At 48.1% G+C, this 19,263-nt stretch overlaps 4 protein-coding genes across 4 annotated transcripts; 2 read left to right on the top strand and 2 right to left on the bottom strand.

Annotated features, from left to right (window-relative positions):
* Positions 1-1,889: 1,889 nt before the first annotated feature.
* FMAN_03254 (putative general amino acid permease) lies at positions 1,890-3,720 on the bottom strand (the record flags this gene model as incomplete). Its single annotated transcript, XM_041832047.1, has 4 exons — positions 1,890-2,596; positions 2,650-3,092; positions 3,146-3,311; positions 3,360-3,720. 4 exons carry the CDS (start codon positions 3,718-3,720, stop codon positions 1,890-1,892), a joined length of 1,677 nt encoding a protein of 558 aa, XP_041682550.1.
* Positions 3,721-7,017: 3,297 nt separating this feature from the next.
* FMAN_03255 (uncharacterized protein) lies at positions 7,018-8,787 on the bottom strand (the record flags this gene model as incomplete). Its single annotated transcript, XM_041832048.1, has 1 exon — positions 7,018-8,787. One exon carries the CDS (start codon positions 8,785-8,787, stop codon positions 7,018-7,020), a length of 1,770 nt encoding a protein of 589 aa, XP_041682551.1.
* Positions 8,788-9,970: 1,183 nt separating this feature from the next.
* FMAN_03256 (putative ribose-phosphate diphosphokinase catalytic chain I) lies at positions 9,971-11,310 on the top strand (the record flags this gene model as incomplete). The annotated part of the gene is made up of 7 exons (XM_041832049.1): positions 9,971-10,050; positions 10,142-10,442; positions 10,493-10,810; positions 10,862-10,997; positions 11,048-11,056; positions 11,132-11,196; positions 11,248-11,310. The coding sequence occupies 7 exons, from the start codon at positions 9,971-9,973 to the stop codon at positions 11,308-11,310; spliced, it is 972 nt and encodes a 323-aa protein (XP_041682552.1).
* A 2,471-nt stretch (positions 11,311-13,781) lies between these two features.
* On the top strand, positions 13,782-19,090 carry FMAN_03257 (uncharacterized protein; the record flags this gene model as incomplete). The annotated part of the gene is made up of 4 exons (XM_041832050.1): positions 13,782-13,859; positions 13,912-13,978; positions 14,028-16,969; positions 17,018-19,090. 4 exons carry the CDS (start codon positions 13,782-13,784, stop codon positions 19,088-19,090), a joined length of 5,160 nt encoding a protein of 1,719 aa, XP_041682553.1.
* Between the last annotated feature and the right edge of the window lie 173 nt (positions 19,091-19,263).

Here is a 19,263-nt window from a genome sequence, read left to right on the forward strand (position 1 = left end):
CTATTGACTGAGCAATCAAAAGCCGGGGCATACTATTCTGTCTTGATATTGATTATCGTTCGATTCTGTATATTGCCAATAAATCATTAAATGAGGTGTGATACGAACGCATTTCACGATTCTTCGGCCTCCGTTTGTTCTCCATTCAACTTCTGACGTCTATCCCCATCGTCATCATCAAGCGATATCCCATATCGGGCCCTACCGCTCCGAATAGACCGGCCCCTGAAACCGCGGGAGCAGCAAGGACCTTGTTTCCTTCGGCCAACTCCTGCTGTTAACAAACGGTCTGCCCGAATAAATAGGCAGATCGTCTGATTACTTTTCTTATTCTGGTTGGGTTTCAGGTTTATAACTGTTGCCTTTTTGCCTCTTCTCTCGCTGCCTTGTCCTTGTGAGCAAGAAATCGATATATCACATGAAACAGCATCCTGGTGTTTGATAGCTCCAGTGTTTTCCTATTTTTGCTTTTTAGGCTATCTGTGCTTCGAATGAATAATCGGAGCTGCGAGATTCCTTGATTAATTACTGCCCCGTCCTTGCATTGAGCCTACATACTGCTGTGGAAAGGATCTGTGATATTCGGATATATGGGATCCCGAGATAAATGGAGCTGGTTGAGGTTGCATCAAACAAAGCTGACATCTGGATGGGGTCATATAAATTGCTTTTTTGTTTCTATGCTGCGTCAATTGCAACGTCTCTCCACATGTTGGAGCCAACTGTTCACTGTTTGTGAGGTATCAAATGCTGTCAAATGCCGAATTATCTATCCGCTCGTTGAGTCCGTTTACAGGCTACACTTCGCCCTTATACAGCCAATGGAACACTTGCATGCATTCACCTTTCTTATTCCATGGAGTTGGGTATGTAGTATTGGAATAATGTTTGGTTTCGTTTATGCGTCAACCAGTTTCGTCCCATGTTTGCTTTTTTGCAATGGGTCGATTTGATCTTCGCTTGCCTTTTCGCAAAAACAGCCTGTTCTTGATAGCGATACTCTCACTCCTTCGAGACAGTCTGTGGCAACAAATGATAGGATGCGATCCAGTGAAGAATCGATGTGGTTAGTTGTGTGATCCGTAAACTCAGCTGCTCGTCGGGTGTTTCGAGACTACGCTGAGGTGCAGGGTAGGCTCAAAGGGCCAGGCTGGAAAATCGCATCGCAAATTTAAGGCGTTTTTACCAGTGCATTCATTTCCATTACTCTTCATTTTGATATTTTAAATGTTATGGGTGTTTTGAAATATTTTATGAATGTATTGATGCTAAAAGACTGTTCTAGCTCAATAATCATGAACTCTGTTTCGCTAGGTGTAGTCATTTCTCGATGTTAGGCTAAAGGTAGGGACAAAGAATGCAAATGTATGATTGAGAAGACTATTACAAGGAAAACAGTTCATCAACTTAACGTTGATTATAATGCAAAGACACAAAGTCCCCTGAGTTTTCCAAACCACCTTAACCACTGTCCTGATGTCGATTTGAGTAGCTTGATGGATAACTACCTACACTATATCGACAAGCGGCCAAAAGGAGACCTGATAGAGTTACTCTAAAGAACATGGATTGTTCAGACCTAATTGATCTTCTTTGAATAGCCAGGATATCTTGCATATGGCTAGTTGCGGCTCTTGAAAAGGCTTCAATTGTATAAACATGGACATCCCCTAAGATCGACAATTTGAAGACCAGAGGGATGTCGTACGGACAGAAGCCTCAGGATTGGATCACATTGCCCAAGGACAAAGGCAGTTCAACTACAAAATCACATCGCCGACTGAAGACAGAAAATAACTTAAATGAACATGTATTTGGAGTATTACTGCCAGATATATCCTAGATGACTACCACGATATCTGTACAGTTTCGAGCTATATCGTTCCCGATTACCACATACGCTCCCAGCACCTCTTCCAGAAAGGCATAGCAGCAAGTTCACGCTTATAGTTCTCTTCAATACCGCCCTCCTCCCAGTGCTTGCACTCCTCGTCAACCTCCTTCTTGCCACTGACAAGATCGGCTGTCTCAGGGTTGACAAACTTAGTCTTTTTGAGGACCTTCCAAACAATGAACAGAACAGCAGCATAAGCGTGACAGAAGTAGCTGGTGACGAAACCCTGAGTGCTCCAAGGCTCGAACTTGTCGAAACCGATGAAGATTAGGGCAGTGACACCGAGGAAGAGACCGACGTAGGCAGCCCAAGGGTTGAAAGGAGCGATGTAGTGCAGGACAGACTTGTCCATACCCTGAGCATTGCGAGCGCGGAACCAACCGATGAAGACAACGATCATCATGGTGTAGGTGGCGATGAGACCGGTGGTGGTGAGGTCGACGAACCAGAAGAAAACGGTAACAGAGGATTCGCCAGCGACGAGGAAGGTGATGCAGCTGATGACGCTGACGGTGAGGACACAGTACATTGGGACACCAGCCTTGTTACACTTCATGAGGAAAGCAGGGGCCTGGCCATCGCGAGCAAGACCGTAGAGGGTTCGAGAAGAGGAGTAGAGGTAGGCGTTTCCGCAAGAGAGACCGGAAGTGAGGATGAGGAAGTTGATCAAGCTGGGGAGGCCGTGGATACCAAGATTCTCAACTATTTGTTTGTTAGTATTGTGTTTATGTGTTCAAGAAGAAAGTATGACTTACTGCCAATGACCCAGGGAGAAGCGGCAGCACCAGCGGCGCTGTTCTCAATAGCACCGAGCAGACGCTTGTCATCAGAAGAGCAGATGATACCAACAGCCAATACACCAAAGACGTAGAAACCAACAAGTCGGTAGAAGATAAGCTTGGCGACTCGGGGAATAGTTCGTCGAGGGTTGGCGATCTCACCGGAGGATAGAGAGATCATATCGGGACCAGCAATGGTGAAACCAGCATAGAGGACAACCTTCCACCAGCCGCAGAATTTACCAAGATCTCCCTCGGCGTGGTAGGGTTGCATAGCCTTGCCGCCCTTCCAGTATCGGAATCCGTATGCGTCGCCCTTGGGGTTGCCACCGCACATGGTGATGAGAGTGATGAAGAGGAGACCGAAGAGGAGGATAACCTTGAGAGAAGCCATGATGAATTCAGCCTCACCATAGTACCTAGAACGTTTGTTAGAGCTGTCGCTGAGTGAAGTTTTGTCATTTGTACTTACTTGACAGCAACAACGTTGAGCAGAACGCAAATGACCATTGCCATCGCAACCCAAGCTGCAGGATTGATATCAGGAACCCAATATTGCATCAGTGTCGCTACAGCACTGTATTCGACACAAACAAGCATAAGACCGGCGTAGAAATATGTCCATCCCATAGCAAATCCTATTCCACATTAGCTGGAATTCTGTATTAATCGTATGCAAAACGTACCAAGTGCAGGGTCGACGAAACGGGCAGCAAGCTCAAAGATGGAACCACGGATAGGGAGGTAAGAGCACATCTCGGCAACACACAAGTTGCAAGGCCAGACGAAGAAGACACCCCAGATCAAGTAACCGAGAACGACAGAGAGAGGACCAGCCTTGGAGAGGACACCACCGATACCAACGAAGAGACCGGTACCGATGGAGCCACCGATGGCCATTAGCTGAACATGTCGAGGGGAGAGACCTCGTACGGTTCGGCCATATTCTCTGTCGACGGAGTTGTGATCGATCAAGACACCAGGTGAAGTGTCTGAAACGTTGGGAGCCTCGACGGCTTTTGACTCGGGGTCTTCTTGATAACCCATGATGAAGGGTAGTTTAACAAAGACGAGATCAGTCTTGAATACTCAATCTCTTACAAGAGTAGGACTCTTAGTGGAATGGAGATGAGGTTATGGGAGCAATGTCGTGGAGACACAAGCCTGGATATAAGAACGTCTAGGGAGGGGGGACGATCGCCCTTTAAGAATCAAGTTGACTGTAACCATGATCAAGATTATGGATCATGACAACCGGCCCGGTTTTCTGTAAGAGGAGCTCATCATGTCGATTAACATGACAAGGAGGTAGAGCTATGGCATTCCCAATAACAGAAAGCTCAAGTTCCCCGATGTTGGACGTACGGAGGTGAGAAGGTATGCAGCGCTAGGCCAAGCTCTCCACCGCGGTAACGGATATGCTTTTAGGTACAGGGGCATGATAAGCAATGCATTCAACGGCGTGTCAAACACTGCTGATCATCCAAAAGCTGTAGAGAGGTGAGATCGAGTTCACCTCAACCGGGCCGGTTGTATCGTCTCAAAATGGTAAGTACGGGCGACAGAGTGCCATTATGTGGGGGAATAGCAGAGGAGCCATGACTCGGCCTTTTCCAGCGACTGTGTGTGTAGTGTAGGATTTCCGTGTAAGTGATGGCTTGAGGGAGGATTTCCGTGGTGTTTGGGGGAGCGCTAGAGGTGCTGCCAAGACAGGCGAGGCCAGGTTTAGCGAGAATTGGGGACCGATCCTTGTCTCTTTGGTATGGGGACTGTGGACAACGGTTATCAGAGTGGTTGTGGTCCGTGGATGGGAGTAGAGAGATAGGCAGTTTCGCGGCGTGGCCAAGACGGGACAAGAAGGGGGAGTCCACCGCGGTTAAAGCTTGGTTGATAGATGGCAATGAGGACTCTGTGAGCTGATCATATGAAAGAGAGTGGTGTTTGCAATGTGTATGTGTAAGTTGAAGAGAAAGTCGCTCAATACTAACTAGTCCTCCCTGAGAAGCCACGATCATCAAACACAATCGGACTATCCGTTCAGTGACATTAGGCTCCCTTTCTCCCATTACAGAGCCAACCTCTCGAGCTTGGCTCAGTCCCAACGGCTATACCGAGTACCGTTACCCCGAGATCATCAGAACATCTCCAACAGCCCAGCTCCAGCGCGTTCCGAAGCAAACACTCCAACACGCGGCTCCGATGCAAGGTTCTTACCCCAGACAAGGTCAAGGTCAAGTTCCATCTCGTACGTAATGAAATACACCGGCTTTCGTACCGCATTTGCTCGGCATCGTGTGGGGAAAAGTTCATCATTAGGTGCGGTACTCGGTACCGAAAAAGCGGTTGCTTGCAGAACAAAGCAAAACTACCGCGCTAGACAAAGTCTCTTGTGCAGTGGCACGAGAACGAGAGGAGAAATGCGGGGGAAGATGGTAAGAAAACCTGCTGCGCGCAGTTCCTTTTTTTCTGTTTGAGTTATTAGCTTAGGTTAATTTTAAGCATGGGTTTAAGCGTGTATGATCCCGGTCTGGTCGGACTGTGGCCGATTTCATTGCGAGTCATTATTACGTGAGTGATATTGTGCCCAATTGATGTGACCCTTTTAAGTACAAACGAGAGAGGAGAATTGGAGAAAAGGAAAAGCTTGTCGATTGTAGTTTAGAGGGATATTCTGACCTGACCTGACCTGACTTGCTGCCCGTCCTAGATACAAACCCTGTACAGAAGATGGGTCTCTCAGAGTCTGTCTTCTTATCAGTAACACCCCTGACCACGCCTAATTTGGTTGGAGAAGGGCAACTCTGGCAGAGATAAGAGAATGGAGAATGCGGAATTGTTCTGTATGCAGTCTAGTTAGAGTGAGTCTAACGTCCACCAGACCCCAACTCAACCTCTGTATTTCTCCAAATCTACAGCACAAAATTTCTGCGAATGCCTTCACTCCAACTCATATCCAGCTACAGCATTTCCCCAGATCTGTCCATCTGTCAAGATCTCTGACTCCCCCGCAAGCTCCAGAAAACAAGGTGAAATCTCTCCAGATAAAAATCTGGAGAATCCTGAGTCCCGGGCTCGCGGGGCCCCACGAATATCGAGCCAGCGAAACGTAATGAAAACTTGGGCACCTCAATATCAAGTGGCATCACCGACGTGCCATCTATTTCTCTCAACGGACCAGCGGACAGCAACGAAACTGTGGGCACGGAACCACCCGGCCCCTCTTGTATCATTCTCATCTTCGACTCTACGATTGTCTCCATTTTCAGTATAAAGAGGCTGAAAAAAAGTCTCCTGCTCTCCCGGTTCCCAGCATCGGTACAACATCCCGGTTATTTACGTCCTCACGAACTACTGTAAGCCCCAGCGCCACAAGGCCAGTATAGAACCTTTTCTCATCCTCGTGAATGGGTAGAAATGTCTTCTAGAAAAGAATTGAGACAGCCAGGAACCGGCATCTGATCGAGCTAGGGGTGTTTATGTGTGTGTGTGGAGAACAAGTGCAATCCTTGTCACGATAACAAAACCTCAAGCCGAAATCGTAGCTGAAAATAAGCTTGAAAACAAACACATGAGCCGCCGGTAGTCGGGCATAGACTATTTCCTAGTCGTGTTCTCTTACCTATTTCTTCGAGTGAACCGGCCCGGTCGACGAGACTGATTTTTCGGCATCAGACGTCTTCGACATGACGATCCACCCCCAGATATCAGCTTCATCTTGGCGGTTGATGCCAAGATGATAGGCATAGTAACTCGTCTGATTACATCCGATGCTGAATCATGCATACGTATCTCAGTGTGATCCATCACTAACTTGCTATGAACAGACACTCTTATGATCAACTGATGCTCCCCAGCTGGAAAGAAGCATCAAAGAGACATGAGAGGTTGATGTGTATGCACCACGAACTTCACATAATGTACTCTGACCAAATTGCACAAACGTAACTTTTGATATTTTATTACCAGTTCACGCTTTCACGTCTTCCCAAACCTGTATCCCATACCCTGCCCTTTTCCTATCAAAAGAAACGCTCCGTATGCCTGAATAACGTAAACCAGTCTCCACAAGAGACTCAATCAATGTCAAATGACGCCTGCGCTCCAAGATATGTACCAATGCCAGGAACGTCAACATGATCACCATTACCCGATGCTAGCACTAGCCGACGCCTCCATTGACCCTACTCTACCATGCAGCACATGCATTTAATACCAATCAATGCCATGCAAGGATCTAAACTGCCACACCTATTCTGGACCCAATGCCCCGGAATCAGGGCTGGTCTCCATCGTTGAGTTGTGGCGTAGCCGTGGCCGTTTGAGTCTCAGCGGTCTAGGTGTGCTCTAAAGATACCGTGTCTTGAGCCACTCTTCGTCTCGCAGTCCTAGGTTCAACCCATTCTGTGTCCACCATCGTCGAACTGCGCTCTGATCTCCTATGCTGTCCTCAAGAGCCTCTTCGATGTTGCACGTCCGGAATTCTACCATCTGCTTTCGACCTTCCATACCCTCGAGCTCTCCGTGAGCAAAGTTACGCCACCACTCAAGCACCGCCAAGTGCTTGAATATGGTCGGTGAAACGAGAACCTCGGCGTCAAACACGAGCTTGTCATCTCCTTTCAGCCGTCTCCAGGTCTCCAAGACCTCGACTTGGCCCCAGCGGCTTGCCATCTTGGCGACGCTGTCACCATGAGCAGCAGGGATACCTGAGGCGTCCCACCACCGCAACACATCAGCTTGTCCATGCTGTGTTGCCCATAACAGTGACCGGCCCGGTCGTAGAACGACCTTGTCGTCCTGTGCTGCTGCATCGCGCCACCACTCGAGAACCAAGAGATGTCCATTTCCGCTAGCTTGCTCCAGCGCAGACTCTGTATAACGCATCATCAATCCAGACCGACGCCACCACCAATCTAAAACGCGAACATGCCCAAACTTGGAGGCACCATCGACAGCTTCTGCGTCATATACATGACGGTCTCTGAACCAAGCGCTCTGTTTCCAATAGTCCAGCACATCAGTGCGTGGATAATAAGCGGAGGCTTTAGTTGGTAACGTCGTTCCGTCAAATGCTTTAAAAAGATCAGGTCGGTTGGCTTCCATATACGCCAACACGTCAATTAGACCAAATTTGATCACTAGTTTAATGACCAGTGCTGATATATCGTTGAATTCTGGTGGAGATTGCGATATCTTTTTGCATATCGCCGCGGAGTTGCATGTCAGCACTGTCCACTCGAGCTCGTGCTCATACACCTTCAACGGATCGTTGCGGTCTCTGGGCTGACTTGTCCACGGTGAGGGCATCGGTAGGTTGGTGTACATTCCTAGAGCCTTCGCAAGTTCCCAGTCTCCTGCATAATCAAGGATTATGGTCCAAATCTCCGGCGGTAGCTTGGATTGGACTGTTACGTCCGCATTATCAGTTATTGCCATTGCGGTGGCGACTTCCACATCTCTTCCCAATCCTAGCAAGTCGGCCTGGTTCTTTATAATGCCCAGCACTTCGTTAAAACCATTCCAGTTGGGTACTCGTTTCGGGTTCGGCGATCCTTCGTAATGCCATAATATTGGCGTCACCACACGGATCCAATTCCATTTCCGATGCAATTTACTCATGTGCTTCTTGGTCATTGGGTTTGACCACATATGTGTGCTCATGCCGGGGACCAAGACAATGCTCTTTTGTGTATCCCATCCTCTAAGTACTTCGCCGAGGAATGTATCTGTAACGCCTGCCAGCATCTTTGCGATGCTGTCTGCATCAAGCGGCACGCAGACCATCAGATCTGCCCACTCTACTAGTTCGAATGCTTGTTGCCGATAGAATTCGATATCGTCGGCCCGATCGCCCGCTCCCATAGCCAATCCCCGGTTCTGCATAACAATTATCGTCTGTGTCAATCGCGGGACTACATCGTCGACGATCGCTCGCGCTTCGATCTGTGGATTTTTCGAGAGGCGCACGACGAGTGCTTGCGCCCAAGACGTATCGCGGGGTCCAGTGGCGGCGACGAGAAGGCGGAGTTTTCGGTTGCGGGCCATATCGTGGAGAGACGAGGTAGAAGCAAGAGCGGGACTCAGCCGCGGCGAAAAGGAATGATGGTGTGCCATGCTGGAAGATGACCCGGATCCAACATGGTTTGCATGAGATAGATGAGGAGGGCAAGCGGTGAAGTTTGAAGGCGAAAGGTTGTGACGGGGCATCAAATCACTGGTTCAACGAAATGCGGGATCACGTGGCGCTTTTCTGTCTGATGCGATGGTCTCGAGAGGGCGTAGAGAGGAAGTGGCTGCTCGATTGGAGTGTAATGGCCGGTCGTTCGAGTATAAAAATCGTAAAGTCGTAAATCAGTCGCCGAGTTGAAGATTGCTTAGTTAAGATCAGTCGTGCGATTTGACAAATGATGCTCTCGGAAGGGTCTGACTGGGGCGAACGACTAAAGAAAGAAAGCAACTCGAGTCTGCTCCAGTTTTATCCTGGTAAGGTTCCGGTGCAAGCCGGTAATAGAGGGGGGCGAGGGGCAGTTCTTTGTCTTTATAGACGCGGAGTGATAAGAGCTGAGATGACGTCGAATTGATTCCATCGAGGAATTGGGAGCGTGAAAAGGAATTCGGAGAATTGTTGGACTTGTTTGAGGCTGTCATTTCTCATCGAGTTGGAGAGTTATCATGTCATAAATCACATCATAAGAAGACCAAAAAGTTAAATACCGTTCCCCAGTTTATAACCCCGGCATGTTGTTATCGGGATTGGTACAATCTCACCATAAGATATCAAGTCTCTTGTCTTGAATATTTCTTGAACCCCGAGAGCAGCTGACGGTTATGTCTAGGTTTGCTCATCATGACCTCTACACTTTGAGCCCATACCTACACATTTTAGAGTTCAGCCTCTGTAAATCTACTTCGAATTCAGATCAATCAAAAGCGATGAAGACGACATCAATCACATGACCCAGCACCTTTAGCCTTTTGGTAGCCCAGGTATACAAAGTATTCTAGCTCCCGACTGCTCCACAACTCGACCCCCGAAGATGGAAAACTTTTGAACCGCATTGTTGACTTTTGATCTTAGTCAGAGGCTGTTTGATCTTCCTTCTGGTTCCTAACAAGACAAACCTCTTCCTCTTTTGCGCGTGCATCACGTTCAGCTTATCCCCGGCGTTGATCATCGACCTGAATCACATACCTGACCTGAACTTCCCGATCCTGACCGAGGCGCTGCGCTCACGGTTATTTATTCCTCGCCGCCAAAAATTCTTCGCCCCGCTCTTTTCTCTTCCCTTCTTTGACAATGTTGGACCAAATGGCGAACGAAATCAAACTCATCTCGGGGAGCTCCCACCCGGAGATCAGTGCCAAGGTCGCCAGCCGGTATGTTATCCTCATTTTGCGCTCCTCCTCTAATCTCTGGCGGTGACGCTGCGCCGGTAAATGAAGGGTGCAAGTGGCTGATATATCCCAGACTCGGCATTGATATCGCAAACACTATGAGCTTGAACTACTCCAACCGAGAGACTAGTGTTTCTATCGGAGAGTCTGTTCGTGACGAGGATGTGTTTATTCTTCAGTCTACTGCTCCTGGAGATGTCAACGATGGCCTCATGGAGCTGCTCATCATGATTCATGCTTGTCGAACTGCCTCGGCCAGACGGATCACTGCTGTTATCCCCAGCTTTCCTTATGCGCGACAGGACAAGAAGGACAAGTCACGAGCTCCTATCAGTGCCAAGCTGATTGCAAACATGCTCCAGGTTTCTGGTTGCGTACGTGTTTCGCTAACATGATGTTTGACAACCTACTGACCATGACTCAGAATCATGTTATCACAATGGATCTTCACGCCTCGCAAATTCAGGGCTTCTTCAACGTCCCCGTGGACAACCTCTACGCTGAACCTTCCGTGCTTCGCTGGATTCGCGAGAACCTCAGTGTCGACAACTGTGTCATCGTTTCTCCCGATGCCGGTGGAGCCAAGCGTGCGACATCTCTTGCTGACCGCCTGAACACCGGCTTCGCTCTCATCCACAAGGAGCGGCCCCGACCTAACGTTGTTGGTCGCATGGTTCTTGTCGGCGATGTCAGTGACAAGGTCGCCATTCTTGTTGACGACATGGCCGACACCTGTGGCACCGTAAGCTATGCATAACCTCTTACAAGTTGACACAGGCTAACCTCATTATAGCTCGCCAAGGCTGCTGCCACCGTCAATGAACACGGCGCCAGGGAGGTGTATGCAATTGTTACTCACGGTATTCTGAGTGGTAAGGCCATCGATACCATTAACAACTCATGCCTCTCTGGCCTTGTTGTCACCAACAGTAAGTAACACGGCATGTGCATCTCAAAGACCTTTGCTAACCTTTCCCAGCTGTTCCTTGTAAGCTTCGAACCCGGTTTTGTGCATGCGCTTGTGCATGTGTTGCGTGTTCACGCGATTTGCTAACTTCAATAGTGGGTGACAAGATTGAGCGATGCCCCAAGCTCAAGGTCATTGATGTGTCCGGAACACTTGCTGAGGTATGTCACATCACATCTGTGGGTGCATCGTGATATTGACCAAACACTCAGGCTATTCGACGAACTCATAACGGAGAATCCGTGTCTTACCTCTTCAACAACGTCCCCGTTTAAAGTCCTTAGATACTAGAAAGCAAGGTGAAAAAATAAGGTTATGGAGTTGGTAGGTTCGGTCATTTCGATGAAGCCGCAGTTGCGAACTAACAGCCAGCAAGCGGCGTCCTTCTATTAGAACTGAGGCTTGGGCCAAGTCGGATTTTCAGTCATTTGGGTAAAACTTCCAAAACCCACAAAAAGAGATTTACTAGACTATATGTTGCACGCATTTGCTAGAAGCTGGATCCAATGTTCAGATGATGCATGTGCGATGTTGGCTCCACGCACATGTAGTTCTGTTCCGCGCGAACTTGGATTGATAGCAGGTTTCCTTCTGTTCAATCATTTAGTAGTACGCATGAGTTGAGTTTAAGTATTCAATCGATCCATCGACTTGAATCATGATACTGAGTGAAGAACTTGTATAATCTCAAAATTTGGCTATTGAAGGGTTCTTGCGAGATGCTTTGCAAGGCCGGCTAGTGTCTTGGGACAAAGTCACTTTGAGGCGATAGGTACGGCAGATTATCTGTGTCGACAAGGAAGTCTTTTCTCCGTCATGAACCCAGTTCTCATTTGTGGTGATCTGCTGTACCGGATCAAATCACCATTGCCCTCACAGCGAGGCGGCTGTCACTTCCTGGGTAGTCCCGCCCGCCCCGAGTAGTTATATATATTTATATACATATTAGACACTAGATTGCAGTAGAAATAAGGAACCAGCATTCAATATAATAATCTTATATACCATAGCTACAAGTCCACACTGCTCTAGCGTATTACTAGTGCCCTACCAGCAAGATATGGTAACTAGCTACTTCACTTCCTGAGTATTCCCTCCTGTCTTGACATTCGCCGAGCTGCGCGCTCAGCACGAATCTCATTTTGTTTGTCAATACTCCAGAATTTAGACTGCTGCCTCCGACTTCTTGCGGCTCTCTTCTCTTTATTCTTCGCTGCTTTGACTTCGGGGTCTACTCGATATGGGATTGGCTCAGTAGAAATCATCCTTAGGATGCTAATCATGGCATGACCACGATTAACACAGCCTTTGGCTGCTAGAAGGAGTGAAGCTCTCAATGTGAAATTCGCGTCATTCCCACCACTATGCAAATTATCGAAAGGGCAGTTGAGAGAAGTCAATACCTCCCGTAAAGAATAACCTGCACCCCCGAAAACTTGATCAGTGATACTAGCAGTATCAATAATATCAGCGTTCAGTGATGATAAATCAAACCCCAATCGAGTTAATACCCTCAGTTCAACTTTGACATTGTGGCCAACGAGAATAATAGGCCGACCTCTCGGAATGATTGATTGGATAGTCTTTAGTATTTTGGTCGGTTTGATTATTATTGACTCTCCGAAAAGAAACTTCTTCGAGGCCTTGGAGGTATACGACGGTGATCCTGTCGCCAGGTTATATGTCGATATGATATTCTTTTTCAGCTGTGGCGCTAAAAGGTCCTTGGTATTCAGAATTGCGATGCCCACTTGACTATCATCACTTTGGGAAAATCCATCCATTAGGTTTTCAATCTTCTCAAAGTCGATTGATAATAGAACGGTATCGGTCACAGAGCCTCTGCTGTCAAGTCCGAGCGCTCCGAGTAAGATCTGGAGTCCGCGGTTGGATACTGTCAGTCGTACGTGAAGCCGGGTGTCCTGGGCCATGATGGAATACGCTGGATTGTTGGAGAGATTATAGGCTTAAGTCGAATGTTGTAATGCCTTTGACTTTCTGGACCGACCGCACAATACACTGCAGTAGGCACTTACTTATACACTTTTGAGTCAGTTATCAGGGTATCTAGCTTTTCAGCCAAAAGTAAGACATTGGGTACAGTGAGGGCGATGAGTATATTGCCTGTGTTTATTGGTGTTCTTTACCTTTGTGCGCTGGGGTTGAAGTCTCTTCTAACATCTTAACCTTATCACAGCTCTTCAATGGGGAATTCCTAGCAAAAAGTCATTGGGATGTGTGAATTGTGTCTCCAAATTTGTGTACATCGTTCATCGAGGGTTCTGGAGGTGGTTTAGTCCCTATCTACTGGGTTATGAGGTCTGTTGGGCTTCTTGGAGATGGTGCATGATAGAGATGCTTGAGACTCCGCTCAAATTGGAGTAGCAGTGAGTTATCAGTGCTCAAAAAGGCAATTGCACTGTATTTCATAAAGCTACATAGGAGAAGAGAACAATAAACCATTTGAAAATAAACAAGTTCTAACAAGATTCTGAAGAAGTCATGATGGAGGCGCATCTTTGCATGATTGCAAGGGTTGCTCTTCCAAGGCCCCACGTGAAGAGCAGGCGGTGAGTAATTCTGCCGCCTCATCTACAAGGGACACATCACTGCCTAAGAGCATCAACGTACCGTAAGGAGAGATACATCATCGAACAACAAAAGAATTCGGGCTCTTCAGCTGCATGGACCTGCAGAGAACTCACATGCTCTGTTCTGAGCCGAGAACTCGCGCGGATTGCCCAAGATGACGACGCAACTCCTTGCCACGGAGCTGGCCAATCTTATCCAGGAGAGCAAGAGGAAACATAATGATTTGCGACAAGTGAGCCGCTTTATTCGTCGACGTGAAGAGTATTAGCTTATGGCGTATACAGGCCGCGGAGAAATCACTAGAAGAGCTGAAGAACTTAAGAAATCCTTCCGAACAAACAGCGCCTGAAGGTCCGCAAGCTACCCCCTGTTAGTAGAAGCTGTATCTGACTCGAGACAGAGCTATCTCAGAAGCCTAACTTTGTCAACCCATTCATTATCGCATGTGGTACCAAAAATGCCAAGTTTACCGCCATCGCTATTGTCTGTCTTCAACGTCTTATCGTTGCGCAAGCTCTTCCGCGGTCAAAGCTGAACCAAGTGCTCGAGGCCCTGATGCAAGCCACCTCAGCTGGTCTGGATGTGCAGCTCAAGATCTTGCAAGCGCTACCCTCACTTGTTCAAAATTATGCATCAGATCTTAAAGGAAACTTGTTGGTGACGACATTGAACATTTGCTTTACTCTCCAAAGTAGCAAAAATGCCATTGTGAACCACACCTCAGCAGCGACGCTACAGCAACTGGTCGTGTCTGTGTTTGACAAAGTTGTCGCTGAAGACAAGAAAACAGGCGACACGCCTACGGCAAATGATGCTGAATATTCAGAAAACCATCCTGCCGCTACCGATGCCTACCGTATTTTCAACGATTTGTGCCTTATGACCGAAAACCAGAGACCAGAATTCATCCGCGTTTCGGGGCTTCCACAGACTTTCGGCCTGGAACTCATTGAATCCGTCATCACAAATCATGCAACCGTCTTCAGTAACCACCCCGAGCAGGCTCAGATTCTACGAAGCAGAGTAATGCCACTCCTCATTGGAGCCTTGAAGGGGAAACCGAATTTCGCGACCACAGTACGTCTGGTGCGCATTCTGTACACTATGCTGCGTAGGCACATCGGCATATTGCCGTCAGAATGCGGTGAGGCGTTGACTGTTCTGACACAAATTCTCGATCAAGATGAAACCGTCTGGAAGAGAGCGCTGTGCATGGAGGTTTTTCGTGGAATATTTGCGGATCATGCCCTGCTCAGACGAATCTACGCCATGTTTGATGCTAAAGAAGGAGAGAAAGATGTCCTCAAGCCCTTGATCGCTACCTTCGTGCGCTTAAGCACAGAAAAGCCTGCTGTAATTGGACTGGGTCATTCATCGTCACTCCCTACAACTAGCTCAAGCACAAATGGCTCTTCTGAGCAAGCCATTGCTGAAGCGAGTGGTATGACAGGTCTGATGACAGGGCCAGTTGGTGCAGAGACAACCACAACGGGTATTAGCACCCAATTTAGCTCAGTACGGGTTCCTTGTATTGATCAGCTCGATAAGACGGAGGCACCTACTATACCAGAGTCTTATCTCTACAGCTTGGTGTTGGCTTGTATATCGTCTGTATCGGACGGTCTAGCCAAGTTCATACTGCCTCTTACAGTCCCCAATGAGACAAGAACTCGAAAAAGAACTTCTCGACAAGAATTTGGTCGGGATTCACCTGCACCACCGTCTGAGCAAGAGAGTACCCCGCCCAGAGGGAAGATGGAAAGGTCGGCATCCTTTAAGAAGAACCCAGTTCCACTGAACCCCCTTTCTTTAGAAGACCATCCTCTCCATTCTGAAGTCAAAATCTGTGCTACGATCGTTGAGGAGTGCTGGCCTGCAATTCTTGCGACCTGTTCTACCTTCTTATATGCTGCACTCGATTCCGAATATTATCATGGACTAGTCCGTGCCTTCCAACGATTTGCTCACGTGGCTGGGCTGTTACAATTATCGACTCCTCGGGATGCTTTCCTTACAACTTTGGGCAAAGCTGCTGTCCCACCTAATGTTCTCACAGCTTGTGTCAATGTTGGCCAACCTCGACCACAAACACCAAGCACACCAACCGATGGCAGTCTCTTTAGCAACGCCCGGGGTCTCCTGAGCGTTGATAGCCTGACGCCGACCACCCCTACGGCTGACAAAGGACGACAGGCCTCATTTGATGCGTCTGTCGCTTCTTTAAATACTCGAAACCTGCTATGCCTCCGGGCACTTCTGAACTTGGGCATAGCGCTTGGTCCAACTTTGGCAGGAGCTTGGAGTATTATTCTGGAGACACTTCAACAGGCTGACTTTGTCCTTTTCGTAAGCGGAAAGTCTCCTGGCAGGACACCAACCATGAACCGAGGACCCGATGCAGGCGGTGATAGTGAAGCTGCCACATTGATGGCCAACTTCGGCTCCGAGGTTCGTGCGGTGGAAACAGCGGCATCCAGACTTATTGAGAGCACAGTTGACTTTCCCAACGAGTCATTCCTGAAAGTGGTAGCAGCTGTCTGTAGTTTGCTGACACAGAAGCCAATTGAACAGCCTGAGACTACCACTCAGCCGCAGACACCGTCTGATGGCCAACAGCTCAAGGCTCCCGTCGTACAGGGCCGTAGGTTTTCTGGACAGCAAATGAGTTCTGGGTCAACCCAAGAAGATCAATTCGCACTCGCTAAGCTTGGCGAGCTTGCTACGATCAACATCGAGAGATTATTGGAGTACAGTCCAGAAGAATCTGGTTGGGACGTGTTGACTAATGAGCTGATTGACACTCTCACCTCTTCTTCCATGAACTCATCTGTCAGAACTAGGGCAGCAGACATTCTTGTGAAACTTGTCCTGGAAGCTGCTAATGTAACATCTTCCCTGCCCGAGGAAGCTCGTGGTGAGATACAACTACGGTTCTTCGAGGCCCTTCGTAGGTCACTGGCGCCTCTCCTTGAAGGTGACCGAGAAGTGTCTCTTGCGAGTCACTCAACAGACATCGATATTCACAAAATCATCCTCGATGGTCTTCAAAGCATCATTGAAGGCAACGGAGAAACATTGGTCAAGGGCTGGGACATAGCCTTTGAGATCATCGGCACCATCTTTATCACGAGGGAATTCGACCCAGCTTACCGCCGTGGCTCAGTGGCCAACCCCATTCTTCTTGACACTCGATCAGCAAGACTTATTAGGTCTTCTTTCAACTCTCTCCAACTCATTTGCTCAGACTTTCTAGCGTCGCTACCAAACTCATGCTTCTTGATACTGGTGGATAATCTGTACAAGTTCTGCTCACAAGATGATGATCTCAATATTGCCTTAACTGTAAGTCGTTAATAACTTTATGAGGGTAATAATACTAATTATCCTTAGACAGTGACGTTTTTCTGGGTGCTATCAGACTTTCTCTCGGCGAAGAATGAGTCTCTCGCCATCACTGCAGACATGATGCAAAACACTGAGCTTCCTGATCTGGAAAAGATGGCAGCTGATCATGGTCACAAGAGCTCTGATGCAGCATTGTGGATGTTGCTTCTGCTGCGACTGACTAATGTCACCACTGATGACAGGCTTGAGCTTCGCAATAGTGCAATCCAGACTTTGCTCAGGATCTTTGATGCCTACGGTGATCGACTCAGCCCTGAGTCTTGGTCAATATGTGTCAAGTCCGTTGTCTTTAAGCTCTTGTCATCGATTGAGCAAGAAATCAAAGTTCTACAGTCGGACGAGGAAGAGGATGCTGCGGACAGTGACCGGGCTGAGTGGACTGAGACTGCCGTTGTTGTTCTCAGCGGTATCTCCAGCCTCCTCGCTAATTACCTTGATATTCTCACAGGCCACCCCTCATTCGATCACCTATGGCAAGAGTTACTTTCTCATCTTACTACACTACTCGACTTTCAAGTCCTTGATATCAACACCGCAACCTTCAAAGCGCTTGCTCATATTTTGTCTCAGACGAACACTGAGGGCAAGTCTGTCTTTAGCAAGACAGCGATTGATATTGCATGGGATTTATGGGCAAGAGGAGTTCCGACCTCCAAGCCTGCTGATGAAAAGGCTGAAGACAACCAGAATTGTCTCATTGCATATGTATCTGCTTTGACAGAGATCTATCGACTTGTACAAGAAGATCTTGAAGTGAAACGAGTTGGTAGAATTCTGGCACTTCTCCGAGAAACTTTGGACGAAGCCTCAGTTGGCAATTACGTCCAAGATATCGAATATGTGACGCCTTTGCAGGCACATATTCTTGAAGCTGTCCAAATGATTCGAACGGATGTTGAAGGAGCGCCATCGGCCATAATTACACAAGTTGCGGATTTTCTGGTCTTGCCTTTTGTGCAGGCCAACTTCTCAAAGTCAGGACCTAAACGTACTTACATTGCACTTTCAAAAGCGAGCATGAAGACACTCGAGAAGCTTATTCTTGAGCACTCGAAGGACTCAGATATCTACCGCAGCAACTCCTTCTCCGAGGCTCTGAAGGCTTTGTGCAAACCCATTGAGTTAAAATGCGGCTTCCCTACGATAACGAAATCCACGCAACCATGGAGGCTAGCTACATCTACGGCACTTACCATCCTAGAGGCGACTCTGTCGCAGATCACGAGCCTCGAGCTACCAAGCGGTGTTGCCCAGGATATCTGGACTACGATCGTCGCCATTGCTGATGGGGTCATGAGCGCGGATTGCAGTGTTGCTCCTCCCGGTACCGACTTCGCAGGCGACGAAGAGTTCGACATTGCATCTTTCCACAAGCTGCGAGAACTTATTATTCCCGCACTTGGAGCCGCAGCTGTTTCTGAAAAGGCCCGCAAGGCTTATGCTGAAAGCCTTTTCAAGACTTCAGTAATTCATGCTCCATCGCCAGACGAAGAGTCGATCATCAACGGCACACATGAGAAAGGTTTATCGGCCCTCTATGCTCCCCGCGCAGGACGAACAGTAGCAGTATTGCCTACCAAGCGCGTGAAGATGGCTTATGTCGCTTGCGAGTTGCTGTTTGGGCTCGTTGCTGCTAAGGATGAGCCAACAATTGTCATCCAACCCCCAACACCCAAATCACCAGATCCAAGGCAGAGCCATTTTGCCGAGTCACCTGTAACTCTTCACACCCGAATTGCGAGCACGGCGGCACCATTCCTCATAATTCGGTGCGCGTTGACACTGAGGGCTTATATCGCTGATCAGCCTCTGCGAGGCAAAATGCCCCAACCCCTGAGCCAGCGACGGGAATTATTGTGGATTCTACAGCAGCTGGTCGAGCTGAAGAGTGATAAGAGTGCCATTCCGGAATTGGACAATGTTGAGAGTGATGAGAGGAAGCATTTGCTGAGATTATATCCTCTTATTGTGCGAGCATCTGGTGTAGTTGGTGACGAGAAGGTTGGTAGCCTTTTGAGAGAGGCCTTGGAGGTTGTAGGAAATGAACTGGGTTTTTAGCGATAGACTCTTGTTCAGACACGAAGATTATGTATTTAATTACTTAGACAGCGCTATCTGAGGAGTTTGTGAGTTAATAGACAGCCAAATCAATAGCAAATAGAGTTACTGAGCCAATCCCGTCTCATGGAGGGGTACTTCTAGAGGCACCCCACCAACCCACCATCTTCAAC

Source organism: Fusarium mangiferae, assembly GCF_900044065.1.
Source record: "Fusarium mangiferae strain MRC7560 genome assembly, contig: FMAN_scaffold006, whole genome shotgun sequence".
In the NCBI taxonomy this organism is placed as follows: domain Eukaryota; kingdom Fungi; phylum Ascomycota; class Sordariomycetes; order Hypocreales; family Nectriaceae; genus Fusarium; species Fusarium mangiferae.